Consider the following 24794-nt stretch of genomic DNA (forward strand, 5'->3'; position numbering starts at 1 on the left):
TAGCAGATTGATCCATGAACTTTGTATAGTTGTCTCTTAAAGAATCCTGGAGCAGCTACACCATGGCTTGGTTACTCATTCCATACACATAACACTTTCAGTTTATTGTGTCTTCATGTTTCCCATGCCATGGTTTATTCTGTACCAACATTTTGCATTTTATGCTGGCAAGAAAAGCTAAACCACGTGTGTAATACACCCCTTACAACTTTATGCAAAGCCCTTTATGGCAATTAGATAAGTTTAATACTGAAATGTCGGAAGATGTATAATAATAATAATAATAATAATAATAATAATAATAATAATAATAATAATATCTTTATTTTTATATAGTGCCTTTTCATAGTGGACTACCATCACAAAGCGCTTTACAGAGGTAGGCTGTGATCTGTGCATTATATGCAGAGTCACTTACAATAAGACGTTGGGTGCGTTCACAACACTTTTTTGCCGGCTAGCTTGCAGACGGGAGTCTGCGCGTAACGTCACGGTCTGTGCAGACGGAGCGTGGACAGCTTTGGTAAATGAACAACAGTTCTGAGCAGAACCAAAATGGAGGTGGAGTTGAGAGAAATTCTAATCACAGAAGAAGTGGATGCAATCGAAGTTCCCTTTGTGCTCCACCAGCTTCATAATTTACAGCATGATAAGAAAATATATAGTAGAAACAGTCCCTGCTATAAAGAGATAATATAAACATATGTTTTGTGATGTGGGACAAATTAATGAGTATTATAACGGATCCCCCCCCCCCCCCCTCACAAAGGGGTTGTTAGACAGTACTGGATTTTGATCTGGGACAAAAATAGTTCAAATACTTGCACATATGGTCACATATGTCACTTCAACTACCCGTTATTAAAGCTGATTTATTCTCCTTAATTCAAAGTAGGTTATTCCGTGTCCCTGATAGCCTTTCATCAATATCCAATTACACCTGCTGAAAATAACAGAGCGGTTTTAGGTTCATTTCAACCGTTTAGCATTATTATTATTATTTTACATGTTTAAACCTTTAGAATAAATATCTGAATATTTGAAAAGTATAATAACTGTGTGGAAAAAGAGTTCAATCATTTCAATTTGTATTACAAATCATTCATAAGATAATTAATGACATGACTGGAAGGCGATTCACACCCCCTGACTAGGTGGCAGTAGCACATGGAGTGAGGATTGTATCTGGTTGCCTACACACTTCTTTGTCAGCCAATGCTCGTCTATTGTTTTGAGCCGTGGCTGCTCCAGTGCTGTGCGAGTGTGCAGACTTTTAAGCCCGTGGATGCGTGACCTGGTGACGTCTTTTCCGGCTGAGTTCATGCATACGATGAATTTGGACAGGTTTTCCCCAGAATCTGCGCATACTTAGCAAAGTCTGCGTATCGTGAACGCAGGCACTGATTTAACATCTCATCCACAGGATGGAGCACAAGGAGGCTAAGTGACTTGCTCAGGGTCACACAGTGAGTTAGTCAGTGGCAAAGGTTGGATTTGAACCACCGACCTTCTGGTTACAAGCCCTGGACTTTAACCACTGAACCACTGCCTCCTAATGACCATCTGTGTATTTCCTTCTTCCCTTATACAAATTATACCTCTTGCCAGAACATAAAAGTAGTTTGGTTTTTTTGTCTCTCTGATTCTCACTATACAAACCAGTACTTCCAATAAAGGCAGAACTCTTATCACACGAACCACAATGTTGCCTGGGGGAAAGAAGCTATTACTTCTCGTTTCTCAGTTGAACATCCACAGTCTCTTTCTAGATAGACTCACATTTAAGGATTGTACAATTAAAATAATATATCTTGTTTAAAATCCACATTCGTAATAGTGTTAGGAACTGAAGACAATCAAATTTAAAAGAGATTAAAGTCTTGCACAATGGATAGTACTGCCTCCAACACAGTACCACCATCCTGAGGTATTGTTTGAGCTCTGGCCCAGAAGGAAGAGTGCCCTCTACTGACCCACCAACACAGTTTCCAGCAGCACCTGATTTGTTTCTTTTAGGTCAACCATCTATTTTTTAAGGCACACCCAACCTTGGTTCTGAGAGCAGACTCACCATGTGAAAAAATACTACATTACTGTATATTTCTGTAGTTTCCTATAGTATTCTGCAGTACATACCATAGTACTATTATATTGGATGTTACATTAGTCATTTTTAAAATGGGTCCAAGGAGAAATATACTGTATCACAGTCTGTAAATTCTCATTCCATGTTTCATAGACCCTGATGACACAAGCTGTCCTATTCAGAGGAAAACATTTCTTCAACAAAAATACCCTACTGAATTTTTGTACTTTAATTTATATCTATCTGTGTGTGAATCTATGTGCGACATCTTATGAGAAAAAGAGGTCAGTCATTTGGTGTTGCATTGTTGTTCATTTTGGTCCATCTTTAAGAATGTAATAATTTCCTTGGAATATAGCACACTGATTACATATATACCATTCTATTCGTCTCAAAAAATTGCTTCACCTCACCCCTGCTTTGTAAGCTGTGTGGTTGCTGGTGACCCAGCTGTGCACAGGTCATCTTGGCCACAGTTACTTTCTTATAACTTCAGATGGGATTCTGGTGCAGGACTGAACTGACCTAGACCCCGTTCACACTACCGGGCCGGCCCTGGGCATTGAAATATTACAGTTAAAATACAATTTTTTACACTTTCAATTTCTAAGCAAGTTACAAGATTACCAGTGCCATTAATCAATAAAACAAATAAACCTTTTTTTTACTTCAAATATTACAAATAGTTCCCAGTTATAAAAAAAATCTATTCATGTTAGTTCAACTCACCGAGTCTTCGTCATTCGGATGGTTATTGTAAAACAGAGGTGCAGCATTTTCCAGCCAGATTGTTGTGAGATGCTGGCATTTAGCACAGAAAATAATCTTAAGTTTGCTACTGTTTACAATTCGTTTAATCAATTTATATTTAGCGCATCATCTGCCTGCAAGTGTAATCTACTGCCTTGCTGCTTGAAGTACAAAACAGCACATACATTACCATCGACATGAAATTCGTCCTTGTCAAACTCGTTGATCCGATCTTTAGGGGTGATTGTTATTGTTTTCGGCATTTTTGAACAACTCTGGATACTGACTGATGTAAACTGAAGCCTCATTCAACACGGAACTTGAATACCGGAAGCAGTTTTATTAGACAGGTATGTTTATGTAAATTTAAAGCAAAGTTGCCTGTGTTAATGTTTATATATGATACGTGTATTGATTTGGTTATTATTAAACAAATAAAAAAGCATTGCATGTCTTTTGCACCTCCCCAAATGTAAAACAAACATCATAGAAAATCCGCGTTTTTCCATGTTGTCATAGAAAATCAAATTGGTAACGTGATACGAAAGGCCGGCCCTAGTCTGCTTTGCGTTCATACATATGTAAAGGCCGGCCCTGGTCCTGGATTGCAGGCCCTGTGCCACATCGAAATGGCAGCCTGCATCTGGGCCTGCCCTGGGCTGACTTTTTTTTTTTTTGGAGCATTCACATATGAGAATATGCTCTTAATTGTATTAACACTTGTACTGTGACTCTTGAAATGTATTTTTGTTTACGACTGTAGGTCGCCCTGGATAAGGGTGTCTGCTAAGAAATAAATAATAATAATAATAATAATAATAATAATAATAATAATAATAATAATGAGAAAAGGCGGCCCTGAGGCAGCCCACAAATCACAATTGTGAACCGGGTCCTAGAGCATCAGGTAGGTAATGGAGCACTTCCTGTTTTTAAAAACAGGTACAGCTACCAACAGTTAACACTTCCCATGTCAATACCATATAAAAAAAAAAATTAAGGTACCGTATTACTATTATTATTATTTATTTCTTAGCAGACGCCCTTATCCAGGGCGACTTACAATTGTTACAAGATATCACATTATACATTATACAGATATCACATTATTTTTACATACAATTACCCATTTATACAGTTGGGTTTTTACTGGAGCAATCTAGGTAAAGTACCTTGCTCAAGGGTACAACAGCAGTGTCCCCCACTGGGGATTGAACCCACAACCCTCCAGTCAAGAGTCCAGAGCCCTAACCACTACTCCACACTGCTGCCCCACCGTATGAAGTGTACAAGCAAAAAGACTGTACACAATACAGATGTTTTTGTTGCAGGGAGGACCAAATAGACACAATATTTGTTTTCACTCTTAAGAGTTTGGATTTTTTGTATGCACATTTTTTCATACAAAAAAGATGATAACATGGAACATACCTGCCACCTAGTGATACAGTTTTGCACTTCAGGGCTGATCACAAACAACAAGCAAGTTTATTTTCATCTTAAAAAATGCTGGATTTACTTCTTCATAGACCTTGTTGATATTAATGTCACAGGGTAGTGTTTTAAGCATATTTACTGTTATCTGTAACATCTAAACATTTAGTTTCCTGCTCAACACAACTTCAAACATGAACTGTATTTTTCACAATATGGGCTAGATTCTCAAACTTACTGTAATAACTGGACATCCTTTTTGACCACCATTAAGAAAATTAGACAACAGGAACAGACCAAGAGCAGACCAAGAAAGTCTATATAAAGAAAAACAAGGTGGGATAACCAAGGCTAGAGGGTTAATCCAGGCTGTGCAATTCTCTAAATCCCATTGCTGCAACATATAGGTTATAAAAGGTGAACCCAATTTAAGAATTCCTATCACATTCTCTACTGCATCATCATCCCTGTGGACAGCCCTGAATCTCACAATCTCTAATCCCTATCTTGTACAGTTTTATTGGCCTCCACTTAACATCCCTTTCAACATTACTGTAGCTACAAAATTGTTTATGTAGTGAGTATTGCATTTTCTGTACTTGAAAAGGCTGAAAAATGCAATGCACTAGAAATACAGGTCAAGATCATACTAGTAATCTTTAGTTTAGTGGAAACAGTACTTTATTAAAAAATGTTTTTGCAGTACACTGGCATGGCATATTGCTATGAGGCATCACGGGCAAATAGCAGCAGACACTGAACTGTAGGCATTTCTTCAAGTGTAGAAGATAACTACAAGAAAACGTCAGCTAAGTGATTCAGTTTATGTGAACAGAACTAAATATGAAAATAACTAAATACAGTAAATAAATAAACAGCCCAGTCCATATGTGAATGTAATAATATGAAAGTAGGAAATTATGACAGCTGAATCACAACACGTGAGGAACTCCATCAACTTCATAGAACTCTGAATGACAGGATAAGTGTTTGGGGTTGTTATGTAGTCAATGATCAGCATTTACACTAAGACAAATGGAAGAATCGAGGTGAGTAGAGCGACAGGAAGTATATTGCCGTGATATTCTTATGCCAACTGTTCTATTAGTGGCCAAGTGATAATTTGGGCAGGTTTTGATGGCATTGTCTGTAAGACAGAACAAACAACAGTGATTATCTGAGCAACACAGCCGCATCCCACAGTATTTTATGACTGAAGTGTATTTCAATATAATATGAATACGCACGGTGTCAGAACTGTGAGTGGTTTGAAGATGAACTAAAAGTTATATCAGGCTACTGCCTGCACAGTCTCTTGAGAATCTGTGGGATGTGCTGGAGCTTCACTGATTAGGACAAATGGAATTGCATTCCACCAATGTCTACATGAGCCTTGGGGAAACTATGCCTCGCCACATTGCTTCTGAAATTAATTTGAAAGCAACTTGTACACAAGAAGACATCATCTCAACATAATGTATGAAGTTAGACAGAGAACTGAGTATTTGTCTCATGAATATTTGAGATGTGTACAGTACACTGTATTTGAAAGTCATTTTCAACAATAAGCATCATGTTTTGTTGCTCAAAATGTAAAATAATAGTCGTTTTAAATGTATTTCAAATGTGTAACTATAATGCACACAATGCCTTTAACATTTGAATTTATTGTTTTTCATTTTCATTCTGTTTACACCTGGAAATGTATATTGTGAGTTGTTTTTTAATGATACGTTTCGTCATGTTTGCAAGAAGAAAATGTAAGTTGTGAGTTGTTTCTTGCTACTTTCATAACATATGTACGGTGGCCCTGAAGTTCAAAACACATATACAAATAAAAAAAAAAACACAAATGCAAATCAGAAAGCACAAATACAAACCCCCCCCCCCCCAACAAAAGCAAATTGAGAAACACAAATTCAAATACAAAAAACAAATACAAATTGAAAAAACAAATACAAATCGAAAAACAAATACAATTAAAAAACACGAATACATATCGAAAAACACAAATGCAAAAAACTGGAAACACACACAAAAAAAAGCAAAAGCAGGAAACACAAATACAAAAACAGAAAACACAAATACAAAAAGTCCACAACACAATGGAAGTCGTTTCACAACGGAAATACATTTTTAATGCAAACTAAAAGTTTGAAAACTGTATTCATACTTCACAGAGCTGTGGCAAGCTGGCCACTTCTTTTTTCAAAACCCTCAAACGTGCAATCTGTGCAGGAGTGACCTAACTTCAGTAATACGTTTTATTTTTACTGTTTTCAAAATACAAACATAACCAAACTTACAGTATTTTACCTTGTAGTCTTTACAGTTCAACATTAATTGAAGTAGTAAAAAACAGCATGCTGTGTTAGCTTGCCTTTCAATACCATATTCCTACTTCTATTATGAGCTTATCTGTTCGTATCCAGTGTGTTTACACTTCTGTTTCTAAGGTTACAGATGTGGGTAATAGTCAACTCTTTGAGATAGGGGCCGTCAATTACTACGTCAAGGTCCTCCACAAATAATTGTCCCCCGGAAAGTGCTCATGTAGCTGCATGTTTTTGTATAATACTATAAGCTATGCTCATCAAAAACAAACACTCGTGAAATGCATTTTTATTAATGGAAACAAATAAGTCAATGCCGGTATAGGATATAATAGTTCCCACCATACAAAACTTTCCCGTCGAATTTCCAGTTCCATTTCTTTATATGACATCAGGGGTGAGTTCAATAAGCAGAACGCTCTCTCGTGGCGTCCGTTAAATATGTTAGCAGCTATTGAACAGTCTGTCAGGAAAGAGCAGTTCCACAGTTTCAGTATTAAAATACTTGCTTTAAGTGAGTTTTGCAATTTGTGAATATTGTTTTTTAAATGTAATTACTACTACTTTTGTAATGTAAAGTTTACACTTTTTGGGGGGAGGGTTACATCTTGTTAAGTTTGTCAAGTTATGAATACTCCATGTTTCCTTTTCTAATACAATCGTCACTTTAAAAAAAAAAAAAAAACATAATCAGTTTTAAAAAGCCAAAATGACAACAAAAATATTACTTATCACACATGAGTTGGTCATATAGATCCCTATTTGAAAAAATCAGTTTGCAGCCACTGCACTTATAGTGCAGGTCTGCCATTTTGAACCTCTAGCGAGGCAGCTCTGAGCTTGACTCGCTACTGTTAGGAAGCGCTCGCGACGTACGCATCGTTCAATAGGAAAAGCCACGCAACACCTTTGGGCACTCTGCTCATTGAACGCACTCCTGAAGCTGCACTAGCGCATCAACAAAAAATACCATTTACCCACCAAATATTGTAGCGAGCATGTGAGTAATTGACGTTCACACCAAAGCTCTTTTAGTACAATGCTGTTTTATTGGCAGCTATCAACTTGCTAGCAACATCTACACACTCTCCTTTACTCATACAGAGCATGTACTTCCCAAACCCAACAGACAGACATCGCACAACAGGTAATTAACTACAAACAAATAATGAACACATCTTTATAACTAGAACATCACGGTAACACATTTAACGTAACACATTTAACGTAACACAGCAGTGTAGTGGTTAGGGCTCTGGACTCTTGACCAGAGTGTTGTGGGTTCAATCCCAGCTGAGGGACACTGCTGCTGTACCCTTGAGCAAGGTACTTTACCTAGATTGCTCCAGTAAAAACCCAACTGTATAATTGGGTACTTGTATGTAAAAAAATTATGTAATTGTATGTAAAAATAATGTGATATCTTGTAACAATTGTAAGTCGCCCTGGATAAGGGTGTCTGCCAAGAAATAAATAATAATAACACAAAACTGTACAAACTGAAAGGAATGGTAGTTCCTCATGCCAAGTTACTGTGAAGTGTGAGAACTGCCAGTGACTACTTTATGTGTTTTCGGGGTATTGGGGAGACAAAACTAAATCAGCCAAAAGCACCATTCCACTTTTAATATGTAGTTCCCAACACTCTTAGGTGAAATGTAAAACAAAAAAAGTCAATACCTGTCATACAGTAAGAGAAATAAGTTGCCAAGGTAAGGTAAAAATGTCCATCTCCTTCCACTGTATTTTTTTACAGACCCCAAGGACAAAAAAAACATACTGTATGTATATTACAGGACATCTGAGTTAAATGACAATTAACTTGTTTTGTCAACATGCAAATATATTGGGGAACGCACTTATTTAGACGTCTTTATCATTAATATTAAACGATAGATTTATATTTTAAAATGAAATTGTCGACCCCAGGGACTTTTGAAAAAGCATATGTATATTATCCGAGTCTAATGACAATTAACTTATTTTGTCAACATGGAAATATACTAGGGAACACACTTATTGGGACGTCATTTATTGCAATCGTGTTGTGTTAACTGTCAGTGCTACATGATTTGTTAAGTGGAGGAACTTCGTCGCTGCCCTAGACGCCAGAGGTAATGGGTAGTAAGTAAGTAAAGTAAGATATGCTGAAGGATAGCCTATATATTTGGTAAAAGTAAAATAAATAAATACATTAATATAAATATTGAAATAAATGAATACATAGACTATTTATTTGCCTTGATATTTATTTATCTTGACTATAATATAAACACTGCCATTTAATATTGTATGAAATGGAAATAAATATTTATTATTATTATTTATTTCTTAGCAGACGCTCCTTACCCAGGGCGACTTACAATTGTTACAAGTTATCACATTATTTTTACATACAATTACCCATTTATACAGTTGGGTTTCTATTGGAGTAATTGAGGTAGAGTACCTTGCTCAAGGGTACAGCAGCAGTGTTCCCCCTCCTGGAATTGAACCCACGACCCTCCGGTCAAGAGTCCAGAGCCCTAACCACTACTCCACACTGCTGCCCCAACAGTTCTTGTTCAATTGTATATTAGATTTTTGTACATAAAGGTCATCGTGCTTTCATATATTTTTACTTTCAAATTAAAAAATATATTGTAACAACCCGGACAATTGCTTTGTTGCAGGACTTGTTGTCTGTTCAGTTTGTCTCGTCTGTCTTTTATATATGTTACATGTATTTTAAGGGGAACGGGTCACGTCGTTAGCATGGGAAGGGGGATGTGTGATGTTGTTTACGGGGGTTGCAGAGCATTTTGAGAATTCAACAGGTGGCAGGAATTGACAAGCCTGGACACCCTGATGTCCGGTTTTTAAGTGAAACGCATAAGAAACAACAACCTTCCTATAATATTTTCTTTGCCATACATTAGTTGCTTAAACGATTTCCACTATCTTATTAGAAAAATGTACTGTTTAGTACTGATCTGTACTATACTTTGTCCCCAGCATTTGAATAATGCTGAGGACAACGAACATATCCACGTGATGTAAACAATCCAAGCAAGAGTATATAGCTGCAGAACGAAGGCTCCCACAGTATAGCTCACACAGGGTCGCTCATACAGTGTAGCTCACACAGCGTAGTGCTGCGTGCACAACTTGTAATTTACTTAGTGCGTCATTCACCCTCAACACGACATTTTTTGATAGAGCATATATGGGTTACTATATGTGTTCCATAGAAACCATGACCCTATCTGCACTCTCTCAGGAGTTTTACATTTGCCCTTTAGGAGAGGTCAAAGGTCACAGGCAATGACATGTTTTGACAGAGCATATATGGGTTACTATATGTGTTCCATAGTAACCATGGCCCTATCTTTACAAGGAGTTATTAGCCAGTTTTGTAAGTTGATGATGTCATCCAACGTGGCGGTCATGTTATTTTTTGTAGCACTTTCTCTTGAGCAATGTTCAAAGTCAACCACACTAGGATCATGTGTGCCAATTTTTGATTCAATTCAATTTATGTGTTCCATGTGTTCTACAATTGTCTGCCCACAAGTGTAATCTACAGTCTTGCTGCATGAAGTACAAAACAGCACATTACCATCGACATGAAATTCATGCTTGCCAAACTCGTTGATCTGATCTTTAGGGGTGATTGTTATTGTTTTCGGCAGCTTTGAACAGCTATGGATACTGACTGAAGTAAACTGAAGCCTCATTCAACACTGAACTTGAATACCGGAAGCAGTTTTATTAGACAGGTATGTTTACGAAAATTTTAAGCAAAGTTGCCTGTGTTAATACTTATATATACAGGGCAGCAGTGTGGAGTAGTGGTTAGGGCTCTGGACTCTTGACCGGAGGGTCATGGGTTCAGTCCCAGGTGGGGGACACTGCTGCTGTACCCTTGAGCAAGGTACTTTACTTAGATTGCTCCAGTATAAACCCAACTGTATAAATGGGTAACTGTATGTAAAAAAATAATGTGTAACAAAAAAAAAAAAAGTAATTGTATGTGATATCTTGTAACAATTGTAAGTCGCCCTGGATAAGGGCATCTGCTAAGAAATAAATAATAATATATGGCATGTGTATTGATTTGGTTATTATCAAACAAAAGAAGCCTTGCATGTTTTTTGCCCCTCCCCAAATGTAAAACAAAAAAATCTCAGACATCATAAACAATCCACATTTTTCCATGTTATCATAGACAATCTAATTGGTAATGTGATACGAGAAGTTGGCCTATGTCTGCTTTGCGCTCATATATATCTAAAGGCTGGCCCTGGTCCTAGATTCCAGGCCCTGGGCCACATCGAAATGGTGGCTTAAATCTAGGCCGGCCCTGGGCAGCCTTTTCGTTTTTGGAGCTTTTGCGCATTGTAAGGCTTCAGCAGTCGTGTGTAACTCCAAGTGCCAGAAGAGTCTATCATGCTGTAATAATTAAGTGTATATTACTTGAGTTTTTTTACAGTACGTCCGCTTCTCATTCACACTGAAAGGAGCCTGCAACCTAACATATGTTTTTGCGGGCATCTACACAACGCTACACCATGGCAGGGGAGGGTGATGCAGTGCGTGAGCCCCATAAAGTAAGCCATTATATATACACTGCCGTGCAAAAGTCTAAGACATGTTGCATTTTTCTACTCTGAAGCATTGTGAGTATCAACAATTTACTCAAAGCCTCCACTAGTGTTTTCTACTATTAACCTTGACTTGCATCACTTGATTTTCAAGGTGTGGTGTCTGAAGCATAATCAATAAGTACAGAGAAACATCATCTGTAATTGACAAACCTAGGACTGGAAGACCCAAAAAGCTGTCTAACAATGATGGGCAATACTTGAAGATAATATTCTTAAGGAACAGAAAAAAGACAAGTGTTGAATTAACAACAGAACTGGCAGAAGGCACAGGTGTCATTGTCCATCACATCAACAGTACGAAGGTCACTCTTGAAATCAGGACTTAAAGGATGTGTTGCAGTAAGAATTCCTTTGTTAAGAAAGGGGAATAATACTAAAAGGCTCAAATATGCACAAGAACACAGAAATTGGACTACGGAACAATGGTCAAAGGTGCTTTGGATTGTTGATGGATGGTCAGCACGGATAGAAAATCCGGAACCAGGTACCCGCCGTGAAAAATACACGGGTCGTTTCGGGTAATGATTAAAACAAAAAAAAGGTCACATATATTAATGTGCATGGTACACATACATGTAGCCCTTTCAGATCTGTAGACTTATGTAACCATTTTCAGTACTGGAAACATCGTAATAATAATAATAATAATGTTATGTTAAATGCGTTTCATGCTGCAGGATTCTTTGCGACATCTATTAGCCATATTCTGCTGCTGTTGTTGTTACTGTTGTTGTTAATGTAATGTTGTACTTGTATTGATTCAGGGCAATGCAAGGGTTCCAATAATGGAGGCTGTGTTTATTTTCTCAATTGGAACATAGCGTAGTTTACACAAAACAAAATATTGGCAAGGACTATATCATACTGCTCCTTCTCTTACTCTCGCTTTTCCTGTGTATCTCTTTTTGTCACATCTGGTTTGTTCTAACCTTAGTATAGAAGAGCTTTGGTGTCAGTTCACCGGTCTCTCTATGGCAAACACAATAGTCCAAAACAAAACTTAAAAGGGGCAGTCCTCCAAATCCAAACTGATAAATGAACGTAAATATTAATATGGCATCCAAGCAAAGCACTATGTGATATTTCTTTACCAAGCAGGAGAGAACGGAATTTGCAAACTCTGCTAAGGAAATATATATACATACATAGATATCACAAGAGTTGTATGCTTCTTTACCTTTCACGAAAAAATGCTGCAAAAGGTAAAGACTGATAAATCTGGTCCATTGTTTGAAATTAAATGTAACTATTGGTTTGAGATCTTATGTTAACAGAGTGTGGTTTTATAAATTGTGTCTTTTTATTAAGTATAATAGCATTGATGCATGTGAACATGTTTATTATCTTAAAAAAATACTGTGTAACCATTTTTCTTTTGTTTTGTGTCAGATGCTGCAACCGTCTTGCAAATGAGTACATTCTTGTTTAATAAGAGACTGCTATACTGAACAATGCAGACACCTAAAATTACGTTTTTATACAAGCATAATAAAGATATGAACAAAGTATTAAATTCAGTAACATTTATATTAATAACTAGGGATTCAATTATCCAATGGTTTTCCTAATTGATATGTATTGCAATACTCAGACCAGGTTAGTATTTATTTCTCCATAAAGAAAACCATTTATATAACATATTTCTCAAAAGCTAATTGGGAAAATAAAATCAAAATAAATATACTGGTATTTCATATTTTTCTGTTGCCAGATTATCATTATTTATTTATTAGCAGACGCCTTTATCTAGGGCGATTTACAGTTTTTACAAAATATCACATTACAGATAAAAGTAGTTATAAAATACAATAAAGTCAATAGTAAAGAAGACCAAAATCAAATGACAATATACAGTAAATAATTACATTTGGGAGCGATTTCGACTAAGAGCAGTTAAACTTAAAGTAAAATTATTTGCTTATAACAGTAAATTCCATTAAGAGCAAGTAGTAAGTGTGGAGCAGTTAAGTGCAAGTACAAGATGATGCAAGTGCTGATACAATTGGGTGCCATATAGTCCAGTATAGTTGAGAGTCGTGAGGTTTACAGATGCTGTCTGAAGAGGTGTGTCTTGAGGAGGTGCCAGAAGGTGGTCAGGGACAGCAGTCCTGATATCCATCGTAGGTTGTTCCACCACTGAGGAAAGGTGGAGAAGGAGTGGGCTCTGAAATCTAATCTGCTAGTTGCAGAGAAGCAGAGGGTGCGAGAGGGAGTGCTGCCATTACCAATAAGTCAGTATGACAAATATCGTCATTTCCCTTGTCCGGGTATGAATATGTTTGAATTAGCATTTTTTGAGTTTTGCAAAAAAATTGCTGAAATAAATAATTGTAACTTTTTTTTCCCTCATCCACAACAGTAAAATCTTTGCCACAAAAGATTTATCCTAAAATTCTTTGTTTTCGATAAATATCCATTGGGGTATGTAAACTTCTGACTACAACTATATACAATCACTTGCTTGCAATGCGTGTTTGTGACTGGTGAATAAGCGACTGGATTCTTGATCTTCAGAATTTCTCTGCGCCGTCTTGGTCCCCTTCAACCTAACCTATCAATTTACCTATCTATCTGTTAACCACATTTTTGGAAAGTAAATCTATATAGTAAATACAATATTCTGTGTTTGGAGATGCTTTATATTGCTATAGCAAGGTGGTCAATAAGGAATATAATATTATTGTTTCTTTATTTTCATTAGTGCAGTACAGCTTCTTTGGATTTTTTTTTCTTTTAAATTTTTAGGGAGTGTCTTTTGACTTGTAAAGAGAGAGCACAAGAGACTGAGAAAGGAAGATTTACAGAAACAAAAAAATAAAACCGCCAAGTACAAGTGAGAGGAGACTCAGTGAGTGCAGTATTATAGCAAACTACATCGAGAGTAGCAACTTCTTGGCCTATAATATTATTAAAGCAAGACTAACAGAGGACTAAATAATACCAAGTATTTGTACAGCAGTTAAATGAACACTGCAGTGAAAATGTAAGGCTTTAGTTATATGCATAAAACTTAGTCTCCTTTATCGTGCCAGAAATAGTGTTTAACATGACAGTATTTCATCAGGTGATTCATAAACGTCATTTACCGTCAAAAAACATCACAATGTTAAAATAATGTGCTCCTGGAGACCAACTTTCTAATTTAACATATTTATATGATTCATAAAGCTGTATGGTGTGGTTAATTGACCCTTACCGGAATCATAATTGTCATATGCCTCAGACCAGGCAGAGAGGAAGTTTTATCAGTCTAATTTCCAAGCATAATTTCTGTCTTTAGGAAAATGTAAATAAGCCAATAGTAATAATAAAACAACCCATCTATGTTTAATTATCCAATAATTAGGTCATTTAGGTATTTTGTTATTTTTAAAGCATACATTAAATTGTGCCTATATATATATATATATATATATATATATATATATATATACAGTGCCTTGCAAAAGTATTCAGACCCCTGACCAATTCTCTCATATTACTGAATTACAAATGGTAACTTCACTGTAGGGATGGTGTGTCTTGAGGCATGGGCAGTGTTAGGTTTGCGCCACACATAGCGCTTTGAGTTTTAGCCAAGAAGCTCTATGTTGGTCTCATCTGACCACAAAACCTTTTCCCACATCGCAGCTGGGTCACTCTCATGCTTTCTGGCAAACTCCAGACGTGCTTTCAGATGGTACTTTTTGAGTAACGGCTTCTTTCTTGCCACCCTCCCATACAGGCCAGTGTTATGCAGAGCTTGTGATATGGTTGACTGGTGCACCATTACTCCACTCCCAGCCACTGAACTCTAGCTCCTTCAAAGTGATTGTTGGCCTCTCTGTGGCTTCTCTCACAAGTCTCCTTGTTTGAGCGCTGAGTTTTGAGGGACGGCCTTTCCTTGGCAGTGCCTGGGTGGTGTGATGCAGCTTCCACTTCCTGATTATTGATCCAACTGTGCTCACTGGGATATCCAAACACTTGGATATTATTTTGTACCCTTTCCCTAATCTATGAATTTGTATTACTTTATCTCTAACTTCTGTAGAATGCTCTTTGGTCTTCATTTTCCTTCAGATTCACAGCCTGACCAATGATCCTTCAACAGTGGGGTTTGTATCCAGAAAAAGTGACAGCAACTTTAATGGTTCACAGGTGGAGGCCAATGGTAAGGTAATTGTGTCCTCGTTAGGGCAATTTCTTTCATCGGTGTAAACTGGGAGCTTCCACAGCACAGGGGTTGAATACTTATGCAAGCAAGATATTTGAGTTTTTTATTTTTCTTACAAATATTTCCCAACATAAAACCAATGTCACCTTACAATAATTGATTTTGAGTTTCAGTGTTTTAAAATAAAATATGTACCATTTGTAATTCAGTAATATGAGAGAATTGGTCAGGGGGCTGAATACTTTTGCAAGGCACTGTATGTATATGTATATGTATATGTATGTGTATATATATATATATATATATATATATATATATATATATATATATATATATATATATATATATATATATATATATATACACACACACATATAAAAAGGTTTGTGGCCTTAGGAGACCAATTTTCTGAATAGCTGTAAAAACATGGGATCTCTACAATAAATATATCTATATTGCATCTCCAACCACAAGAACACTATTATTGTTGACTGCATATTTCTCTTAATCTATAAAAAATATAGTAAAATGCAGTGATGTAATTGTCCAGATGTGTTGAGTATGAATAACAGCATTCTACAATCTGGATTAGATGTCTTAGTACCACAGGCCTGCCAAAAATGTTAGTCTAACAGTAGATAGTGTGACAGGAGTTTTTATTACACTCCCCACCTGACTCAACTTCCTCTAGTTATGAATGTACAGTTCACTGCAATAAATTAAGACTTGGTGAAAAGGTTTATACAAAATTTAATATACATATTATTTTTAAACAGTGTTGTCAGAGTAATGGTATCAGCTGTGCACCAAAAAAATAAAATAAAATAAATAAATAAATAAATAAATAAATAAATAAATAAAAACACAAATCAGCACTTTGAAAGTCATTGTTTTTGTCTTTTAAAAGCAAAAAAAGGCCCAAGTGAGAGCTGTACTTGTTTGACCTGTCAATGAGGGTGATATCAATGCTAACTTGAAATGAAATACTTTAATTTAAATACTTTCAGATTTATTTTTACTTCTTATTTGTACTAAAATTAAATCTCGACCATCTGGTGAGAAAGAGGGGGAAGGGGGAAGAGGGGGCTTCAGGCTGGCTCATGCTTGAACAATACATAACACTTTTTTTTTTTTTTTTTTACTGGGAACAGATACTTAGTGAAAATATCACCCCCAAACCGATTAAGAGCTTTCCGTACGAGCAGGGGTAGTATTTCATTTGCAATAAATTAATATACTAATTAACTGATCCTAGTATATGTACACATTCAGCATGTGGCCAAGCAGCATGGAATACATTCATTTAACACCAAATCATACAGTCATACTTACTCAATATATAACACACAAACATACAATGTTCATATTTTCAAAAAAGGCTTAAAATCACAAAAAATACATGATTCAGCAATGGTCACCGCCTCAAATTTGTATACAAAATAGTCAAATAAATTAAATATTGTGGCTACAATATTATATATACTGAGCATTAAAAGAAACTTATCACTTATATTTGGATAAAATTCACTAGATGTGATCGAAAAATGACAAACTCTGTTTTAGAGCAGGTGCAGTGACTTTTTATTGTGCTGATTAACAATTGACATCATGAAGATGCTGCAAAATGATTTGTCGATCTTGGGCAGGTGTTGTGACTCTTGGTCTCCCAGTTCGTGGCCTGTTATTGACAGAGTGTGTCTGGTTATACCGTCTCGCCAGGTTTGAAATTGCTGGCTGTGAGCACCCAAGACGGCGAGCCACAGTACGCTGTCCTGGTCCAGCCTCCAACATGCCGATTGCACAAAGGTGCTACTCTCTTGACAGACGTGACATATTGTTTTTTTTCTGTGATTTTCTTTATTGCTTTTATTCAAGCTTGCAATTCAACAGCTGAAATCACTCCATATCCAGTGTCTAATCAACTGCCTCACTAATTAGGTGATTAAGTGCATATGGTTCAGTCATAGTCACTCAAGCGTGTCATGGTCAAGGATGAATGATCGAGTAATTAAAAAGAAACCAAAAACATTTTGTCAATGTCCATCATTTATATACCTCATTTTATTTTCGAAAATATATGTGTTATAATAGTGATAAGTTTCTTTTGATGGTCGGTATATATATATATATATATACATTACTCAAATAGGAGCAAATGGAATGCCTACAAGTCACAACCATACTGTTCCTTTAAAATCTACCACCAAAATGTTAAGGTTAAAAAAAAACAATTGAAAAAAGATGACACCTCAGAAAGAGGATACAGTCTTAAACCGAAATCAGCAAACCAAATCTTGAAGGAAAAAATATGTTGCCTCATACAGTTGTAGTCAAAAGTTGTAGTCAAAATGGAAATGTATAATTTCTAGAAATTTCTCAAAAACAAAGATTTTTAGGAAAAATCTTTTGTAGCAAAAGTTTTGCTAATCATGGCTTTTTCCTTCACCAGGCCTTCGCCATGCAATACTTAACCTATGGTTGAAATGGAAGCCCCAGTCCCACTTGCAGCCAATTCACTTTGAATAGCTTTAGCAGTCAATCTCAGATTGTTATTAACCTTCCTCACAATTCTTCTACTTCTTCTTGGTAAAATAACCTTCTTTCTTCCAGACCAAGGGAGCGTTGTGACAGTACCATAAGTCTTGTAGTTCTTGATAATAGAAACAATAGTTGAAATTGGGATAATCAAATGCTTGGAAATCTTCTTGTATCCTTCTCCAGCTTTATGACAATAAATAATGTTCTGCCTAAGGTCTTCAGATAGCTCTTTACTTTTTCCCATATTGACTTATTGGTAATGACAGCAATCATCCTATGCCTAAACCTTTTATACTCTCTAAGAATGTTCACCTACAATGTCCAGCATTTTCTAGACTTTTCTAGAATTAGGTTCTGCATTATCATATTGAAAATTCTAGCACCTTGTAGACAATACTATCATAGCATCAAGGGGTATCAATACTTTTGAACTAGCATTTTTGGAGTTTTGCAAAAAAATTGCTGAAATAAATAATTGTAGACATCTATTTCTTATAACTATTTCCTCATCCACAAAAGCAAAACTTTTGCTCCAAAAGATTTTTCCTAAAACGTTTGAGAAGTTTCTAGAAAATTATAAAATTTCCATTGGGGAAAGTAAACTTTTGACTACAACTGTATTTAGTGCTAGTGCCTTCCCTGTAGATTTATGGTTAGGAAATTATTAAAATAAAAATAAAAACCCCAACAAAATCACAAATATAATTCCTAATGGTAAGCAAGCTTGCTGTCAATTTCACTGGGTTTTCTTCAGTTCTTCATATTTTTTTTCTTCAGATGGCGCATATTGCTTTACTCGTGACGCAATATGCATCATACTTCGTGAAATGAGGTTTCATGCTTCGGTTTTCGATCACTCATTCTTTCTATCATCTTTATAGTCTCAGAGACAATGCATACTGAAGAGGTTAGTCCAATCAGAAAAAGTAAATCTGAAATAAGAAGAAAAGAGTTACTTGATGAAACAACAAAATGTTTAATATATTCGAGCTGGGGGGGACCAAGGCAGGGTACTCAGTTTGATCCTGTAGGATTTATCTACTTAGTGGTGTCCTTTAAGAACTACTTCGGTGGCAATGGCTATAGTTCATATAACCATAACCTTATTGATGAAAGAATCCGAATACAACATTATATGAAAAGCTACTAAAACACAAGGCACATTGAGACAAAAACGTATGCATGTATGCATTACAAACCAATTCAGAATGTCCCTCGCTGCAGCAATTCCCTACACCCTTTAACAGACGTGCTTTTTCACATATTATTATGAGGGCTGTGTTCAAAGGGTCATTTGCTAGCCAGGAATGGTTTAGAACGTTAGGTTATTATCATAACCCTGGTTCCCTGAAATAGAAATGCAACCATTACTTCATGGGTATTAATCCTTTAATACCGTCTAACCTGAATAGATATATCAAAGCTGCACGTAGTGCTTGTGACGTAGTCGTTCCTGCCCTCAAGGGCATAAACAACCACTGACACAAATATTGTCATTGTTTTTCCTTCAAGACTGCTGCAATACAGGCACAGCGACCTTGAAGGTTAATGGTTACATTTCTATTTCAGGGAACTAGGGTTCCCTATCAAGTACAAAATGTAACCATTACCTCATAGGTAGACATACCAAATCTGTCTCAAGGATTATTGCAGACCAACTGGAATGTTACAAGGCTTGGCCAAGGCAACCTTGCGCGTTGAGGAACCCAATACAAGTATACCATGAGGAACCCAATACAAATAGGGTTACAAAACTGAGGGAGAACTCGCCTCTATGTTTATGCTGTAAGGGTCAAGCTCGAGGCTGCCCTTAACACTCTTGTTCCAAACCCAGGGTTTTGTGGATCCACGACATTCAGCCAAGAGACCCGCATAAAAGTTTGGGGAGTAACCCACACTGCTGCAATGCAAATGTCCCTGACACATGTGCCCTGGAACAAAGCCCACGAAATTGCCATGCCCCTGGTAGAATGGGCAGTGAACTTCTCTGGAGGGGGTTCGTTCATATGCAGGTCTTAACCGTATCTGTGATCCATCTTGATAGCCTCTGTTTAGACAAAGCTTTCCCATGGGACTTAGCCCCATAACAGATAAAAAAAAACAAAAAAAAACTGCTCAGACTGCCTCCAACTTTGAGTTTTTTCCACATAATACGGTAGTTCCTGCTCTGGCATTCTGTAAGGTGTCAACCACCCTATTAGAAAGCCTCAGACAGCTCAAATGGTGCCGTTCAGGGGCCAGACCCACAGCTGCAGGCTCGATGTGTCGGGATGCCACAATTTCCCCCCCGCTAGCCTGACTGAGCAGGTCTCCTGGGCCAATAAGGGGGTACTAACAGCACCCTGGTCTGGTCCTGCCTAATCTTTTCCAAGCACAGAGGGAGCATACTGAGTGGTGGACAGGCATACAGAAGCTGCCTTTGGCCACTGGTGTGCCAAGGCATCTATTGCCAGCGTGTCCCCGACTCCCGTTACTGAGAACCAAAGGGGACAATGGGTTGATGCTTGGGAGGCAAACAGGTCCACCTGTGTTTTCCCAAACTGTTGCGAAATGAGGCTCACCACTTCTGGGTGAAACCTCCATTCTGAGGCACTGGGGACAACCCCTTGAAAGGAGGTCCGCTACCCAATTTGTGACCCCGGGAAGATGAACTGCCCGCAGCGAGCGGCAGTGATGGTGTGCCCACAGCAACAGTCTGCGGGCTACCCGATGGAGACTGGGGGACCTGAGGCCGCCCTGGTGGTTTATGTAAGCTATTACAGTAGTGTTGTCCATCCGGACAAGCACATGTTTCCCTTGAACCTCCTGTAAATTCTAGGCTAGAAACACTGCCTGCAGTTCCAAAATATTTATATGGAGACCCTGCTACGGGGGTCTCCATACTCCTTGCGCTCCCCTTCCGTTCCGTTCCAACTTTGTTAAACTGAAAAAGCTTCAGACAAGCGGCTATTTTCTGCACTCTATCTTCCGACAGAGTGGACAACATGGTCCTGTAATCCACACGCACTCCTGAAACTTGTATGCTGTCCCTTGGAAAGTGAACCTGAGGTACCTCCTGTGCCCAGATTTAATCGGGATGTGAAAGTAAGCGTCTTAAGTCCACCGTAGTGAACCAGTCGCCTGGTCTTATTGACTGCAACAGCTGCTGCACAGTTAACATTCTGAACCTCCATCGACGCAGATATGGGTTGACCTGTCTGAGGTCGAGGATTGGTCTGAGGCCACCATCCCATTTGAGCACCAGAAAGTACCTGGAGTAAAACCCTTCTTCCAAGTGAAGAGGATAAACTGTGCAAATAGCCCGCTTCTGCAGCAGGGCTGTCAACTCCTGAGACAACACCAATGCATCTCGCGGATCCGCACAGAATGCCAGGTCTGTACAGTATTGAGCACCCAGGTGTCTGATGTGCATTGACTCCAGTACTCCAGATGACTCACTAAAAAAGGCTTTTGTCTCTGAGCTTGACAGCGAAACTTATTGAAGTTTCCTCTTTCCCGCAGCCACGGGTCGAATGTGAAACCCTCCTCTGGCTTTAGAAGGAGCTGGCTGGGTCGGTCTCTGAGGTTGTTGGAACCTTGGCCGCCAGTTGGGAGCTGGTTTACGTACTAGGGGAGGTCACTTGGGAAGCAAACACCCCAGTTCCTTTGTAGACTCCCGCGCCCGACGACAGCATCTCATCTACCGCAGGACCAAAAGTGTGTCCTGGAGTAATGGGAGCATCCAGCAATGGTGCCTTGTCTCCATCCGCTATACATGCCTGGGACAGTTAGAGACGACATCTTGCAGCTATTAACGCAGCAAGGTTCCAACCCACTGCCTGCCCATTGAATTTTGATAAACGGAGCAGGTTTTTATTCACCAGCCACAGTTCCTCGAGCTGCTGTGGTGTGGGTCTGTGACTCTGTGAAAGAGACTTTAGTAAACAGCTCTGGTAAACCACCAAGATGCTGTTGTAATTGACCAGCCGTGCAGCGCCAGCCGGGCAGGTAGCGTCTTTGTTCAAAAGAGCTAGCTTTGGGGCTTGCACCAATGATGCAATAGCGGCATCTACTGGTGGAAAATCAGCCAAGCCAAGCTTCTCTGCCTCATGTAGGCTGTACAACTTCCCCAAGGAACGTGAAGCAGCAGACGCTGCAGCCGGGTGACCCCAGGATGAATGCACCTCAAAAAGAAAACCCGGGTGTACAGGAGGAGACACCCAAGGAGCGGGATCATCCTCAAAAATAGAATGTTTCCGCTTTTCATCTACAGGTCATGGAACGTTTAAAACGTCAGTGGCCCTCTTAAATCAGCGGCAAAAGCTCTGCTGACAACGATATATGCGCTACTGGTGTTGCACTATCCAAGTCACCCTCCTCAGAAGGGAGCAGCAATAGACAGCAGATCCTACTGCTGCCATTCTGCATGTACTACTCCCTGTTGCTCTAATGGTTCAGAAGGAGCAGGAGCAGGAGCAGTGCGGTTACACAGCAGCTCCGCTAACATGTTGCCCTGTTGGGAGACCGCCTCCAGCTGCTCAGAGCTCTCCGATCTATGATCTCTGGTGGCTCTTTCGTCTCCTCTTCTTAGGCGGGGAAACTGGAGAAAGGGAAGGAGAAGGAGAGGATGAGGAAGACCGTGAAGCCGGTCTCCTACGTGAGGTTCTCCTACTCTCCCTAGGCATAGAGCCCTGCAATGCAAACGACCGTCAGCTGTAATTGCTACAACAGCATAGCATATATTACTTGCACCCGAGGGAAACTGCTGAACAACGCACGCAGAAATGTTGCTATGCAACCGGCAATGTGTCAACATTGGCAATGACTATCACCAGATCAGCTGATAGATCAGGGATGGTACTGTCTAGCCTTGGTTACTTTCAAATACCTCCACTGTGCCTCAGCACTATCTGTACAGAATGCTTTAACACCCACACTGTATTATAGTACAATATACGGTACACACAGTGTCAATGGTATGATGCGGTGCATGGTATAAGATGTGGTGTGCAATGCACGGTACGGTGCACAGTACACACAGTACTGTGCAACCAGTATGGTATGGTGTACAAAGCACAGTACAATACAACAGTCAAGAATGCACAGTACGGTGAAAACGGTATGGTACGGTGCACAGAGCACGGTACACCTGGTACGGTACGGTGCACAGTATGCACTGTACGGTACGGTGGGCAATTCACGGTATACAGGTATGGATCAAACAGTACTGTGCACAGAGCACAGTACGGTACAGGTATAAAAGGTACGGTTTAGCACCCAATGCATGGTATGGTGTAGAAAGCACGGTACCCCTGGTATGGTACGGTGCAACTGTACAGCCTTCGCAATGGCACAGTAGCAGAGACCAGAGCGGCAACGAAACACTGCAAGCACTCAGACCCAAAGCAGAGCTGAGCCCAGCAACTGCTAGTGAATCGGCAGGGTAACCTCGTTCGTTGTACAAAATACCAGTGGAAACGGGAGCTACAGTTACCACAGGAGCGAAATAGGGATGTCCACCTATAAAGCTTTTTGACTGACCAACCCGAGGAAAGCCTACTGCTAGAGCCCTAACAGTCCTCACACTAACTCTGCAAGCTGAGTCGCAACAAGACACTGTGTGAAAGCTGCTGCGGTCTAACACAGGGCAGCTGAGCCAGCAGCCACGTTAGTATTTCTGTGGAAAACGACAGAAGATACAACAGAGAAAAAATTTCTCACACAAAACAGTAACCAAACAATTACCGTTATCGTAATTATTTTTTATAACAAAAAACAACTTTTTTATTTTACGTTTCAACCGAAGTTAGCAGCTTAAAAGAGCACCAGTAGTCGACTTAAGACATTCGATCCCGGAGAAGGGGCAGCAAAGCTGCCAGCTTTGCGCTGGGCACAAGGCCACTGAGGGACTAACAAAACAACCACGTCCGAGTGCACAAAATGTGAGTGAAGTAATTTTACCAAAACACGTGAAAACAATGACAGTAAGTGTAAAAACACTTATTTGCAGTCATGGAGCCAGACTGTATTTTGGGGGTTGTGTGGACTGGCATAATGTGGTTCCTGGGAGAGGTACAAGGGTAGTCTCACAGTTATAGTCTCGAGGAGGTGGCGATTGCTTGTCTCGAAGGGATTAACATATCTTCAATAGTACCGCACCTAGTCTGATTGCCCTCTTGTCAGCCTTATCAAGTAAGACAGCCACACCTGTTTGTCCCAAAAATATATATGCCCGTATGTATCTGCATGCTTCACTCAAAACCAACATCAGTCCTGGAGAGAGTACTGTGCTCCCCAGTAAAACGAACCTGCAAGCTGTTTTACCTGGCTGATACTGGAATATACAATAGTTTTTTGTTTTTTTTAAGTTCAAAAGCATTTGTGTGTCAAGACTTTCATTTTGAAGGGACTTGTTTTTGAATAAAATTAACCTTAGAAGATGACAATTTTCAATCTTAAAAGGGAAAATAAAAACATGAAAAAGTACATAAAACTAGATGTACATAAAACTTACCAAACATGCTGAGGCTCTCAGTCTGGAAAACTCTCTGCAGTGGTGGAAAGTAAATGACAAGCAGCTGTCCCATTAGGGATCCAAGTACTGCATAACAAAACATTTTGTTACTGCACAGGCCCATCTCAAATATATATCTTGTCTGCAGAAGGAAACAGATTGTATATTAATTTAAATATCCAACTTATGTAAAAATCAAAACCTATAAGCATCATGTTTGCAAAAATAACAAATCAACTTTTTCTACAACAGATATTATTATTATTATTATTATTATTATTATTATTATTATTATTATTATTATTATTATTATTATTATTATTATTATTAATAATAATAACAACAATAATAATAATATTTA

General features: G+C 38.5%; 1 protein-coding gene across 1 annotated transcript in view; it reads right to left on the bottom strand.

Annotated features, from left to right (window-relative positions):
* Positions 1–16136: 16136 nt before the first annotated feature.
* The window catches only part of LOC117400413 (calcium-transporting ATPase type 2C member 1), a 48577-nt gene continuing 39919 nt past the window's right edge, over positions 16137–24794 (bottom strand). The window contains exons 26-27 of the mRNA XM_034000337.3: positions 24434–24575; positions 16137–18872 (exon numbers count right to left, since the gene is read on the bottom strand). Coding sequence (XP_033856228.1) covers positions 18754–18872; positions 24434–24575 — 261 coding nt within the window. The 3' untranslated portion in view covers positions 16137–18753. The remainder of the gene's footprint in view (positions 18873–24433; positions 24576–24794) is intronic.

The sequence above is a fragment of the Acipenser ruthenus genome, chromosome 4 (assembly GCF_902713425.1).
Source record: "Acipenser ruthenus chromosome 4, fAciRut3.2 maternal haplotype, whole genome shotgun sequence".
Lineage (NCBI taxonomy): Eukaryota > Metazoa > Chordata > Actinopteri > Acipenseriformes > Acipenseridae > Acipenser > Acipenser ruthenus.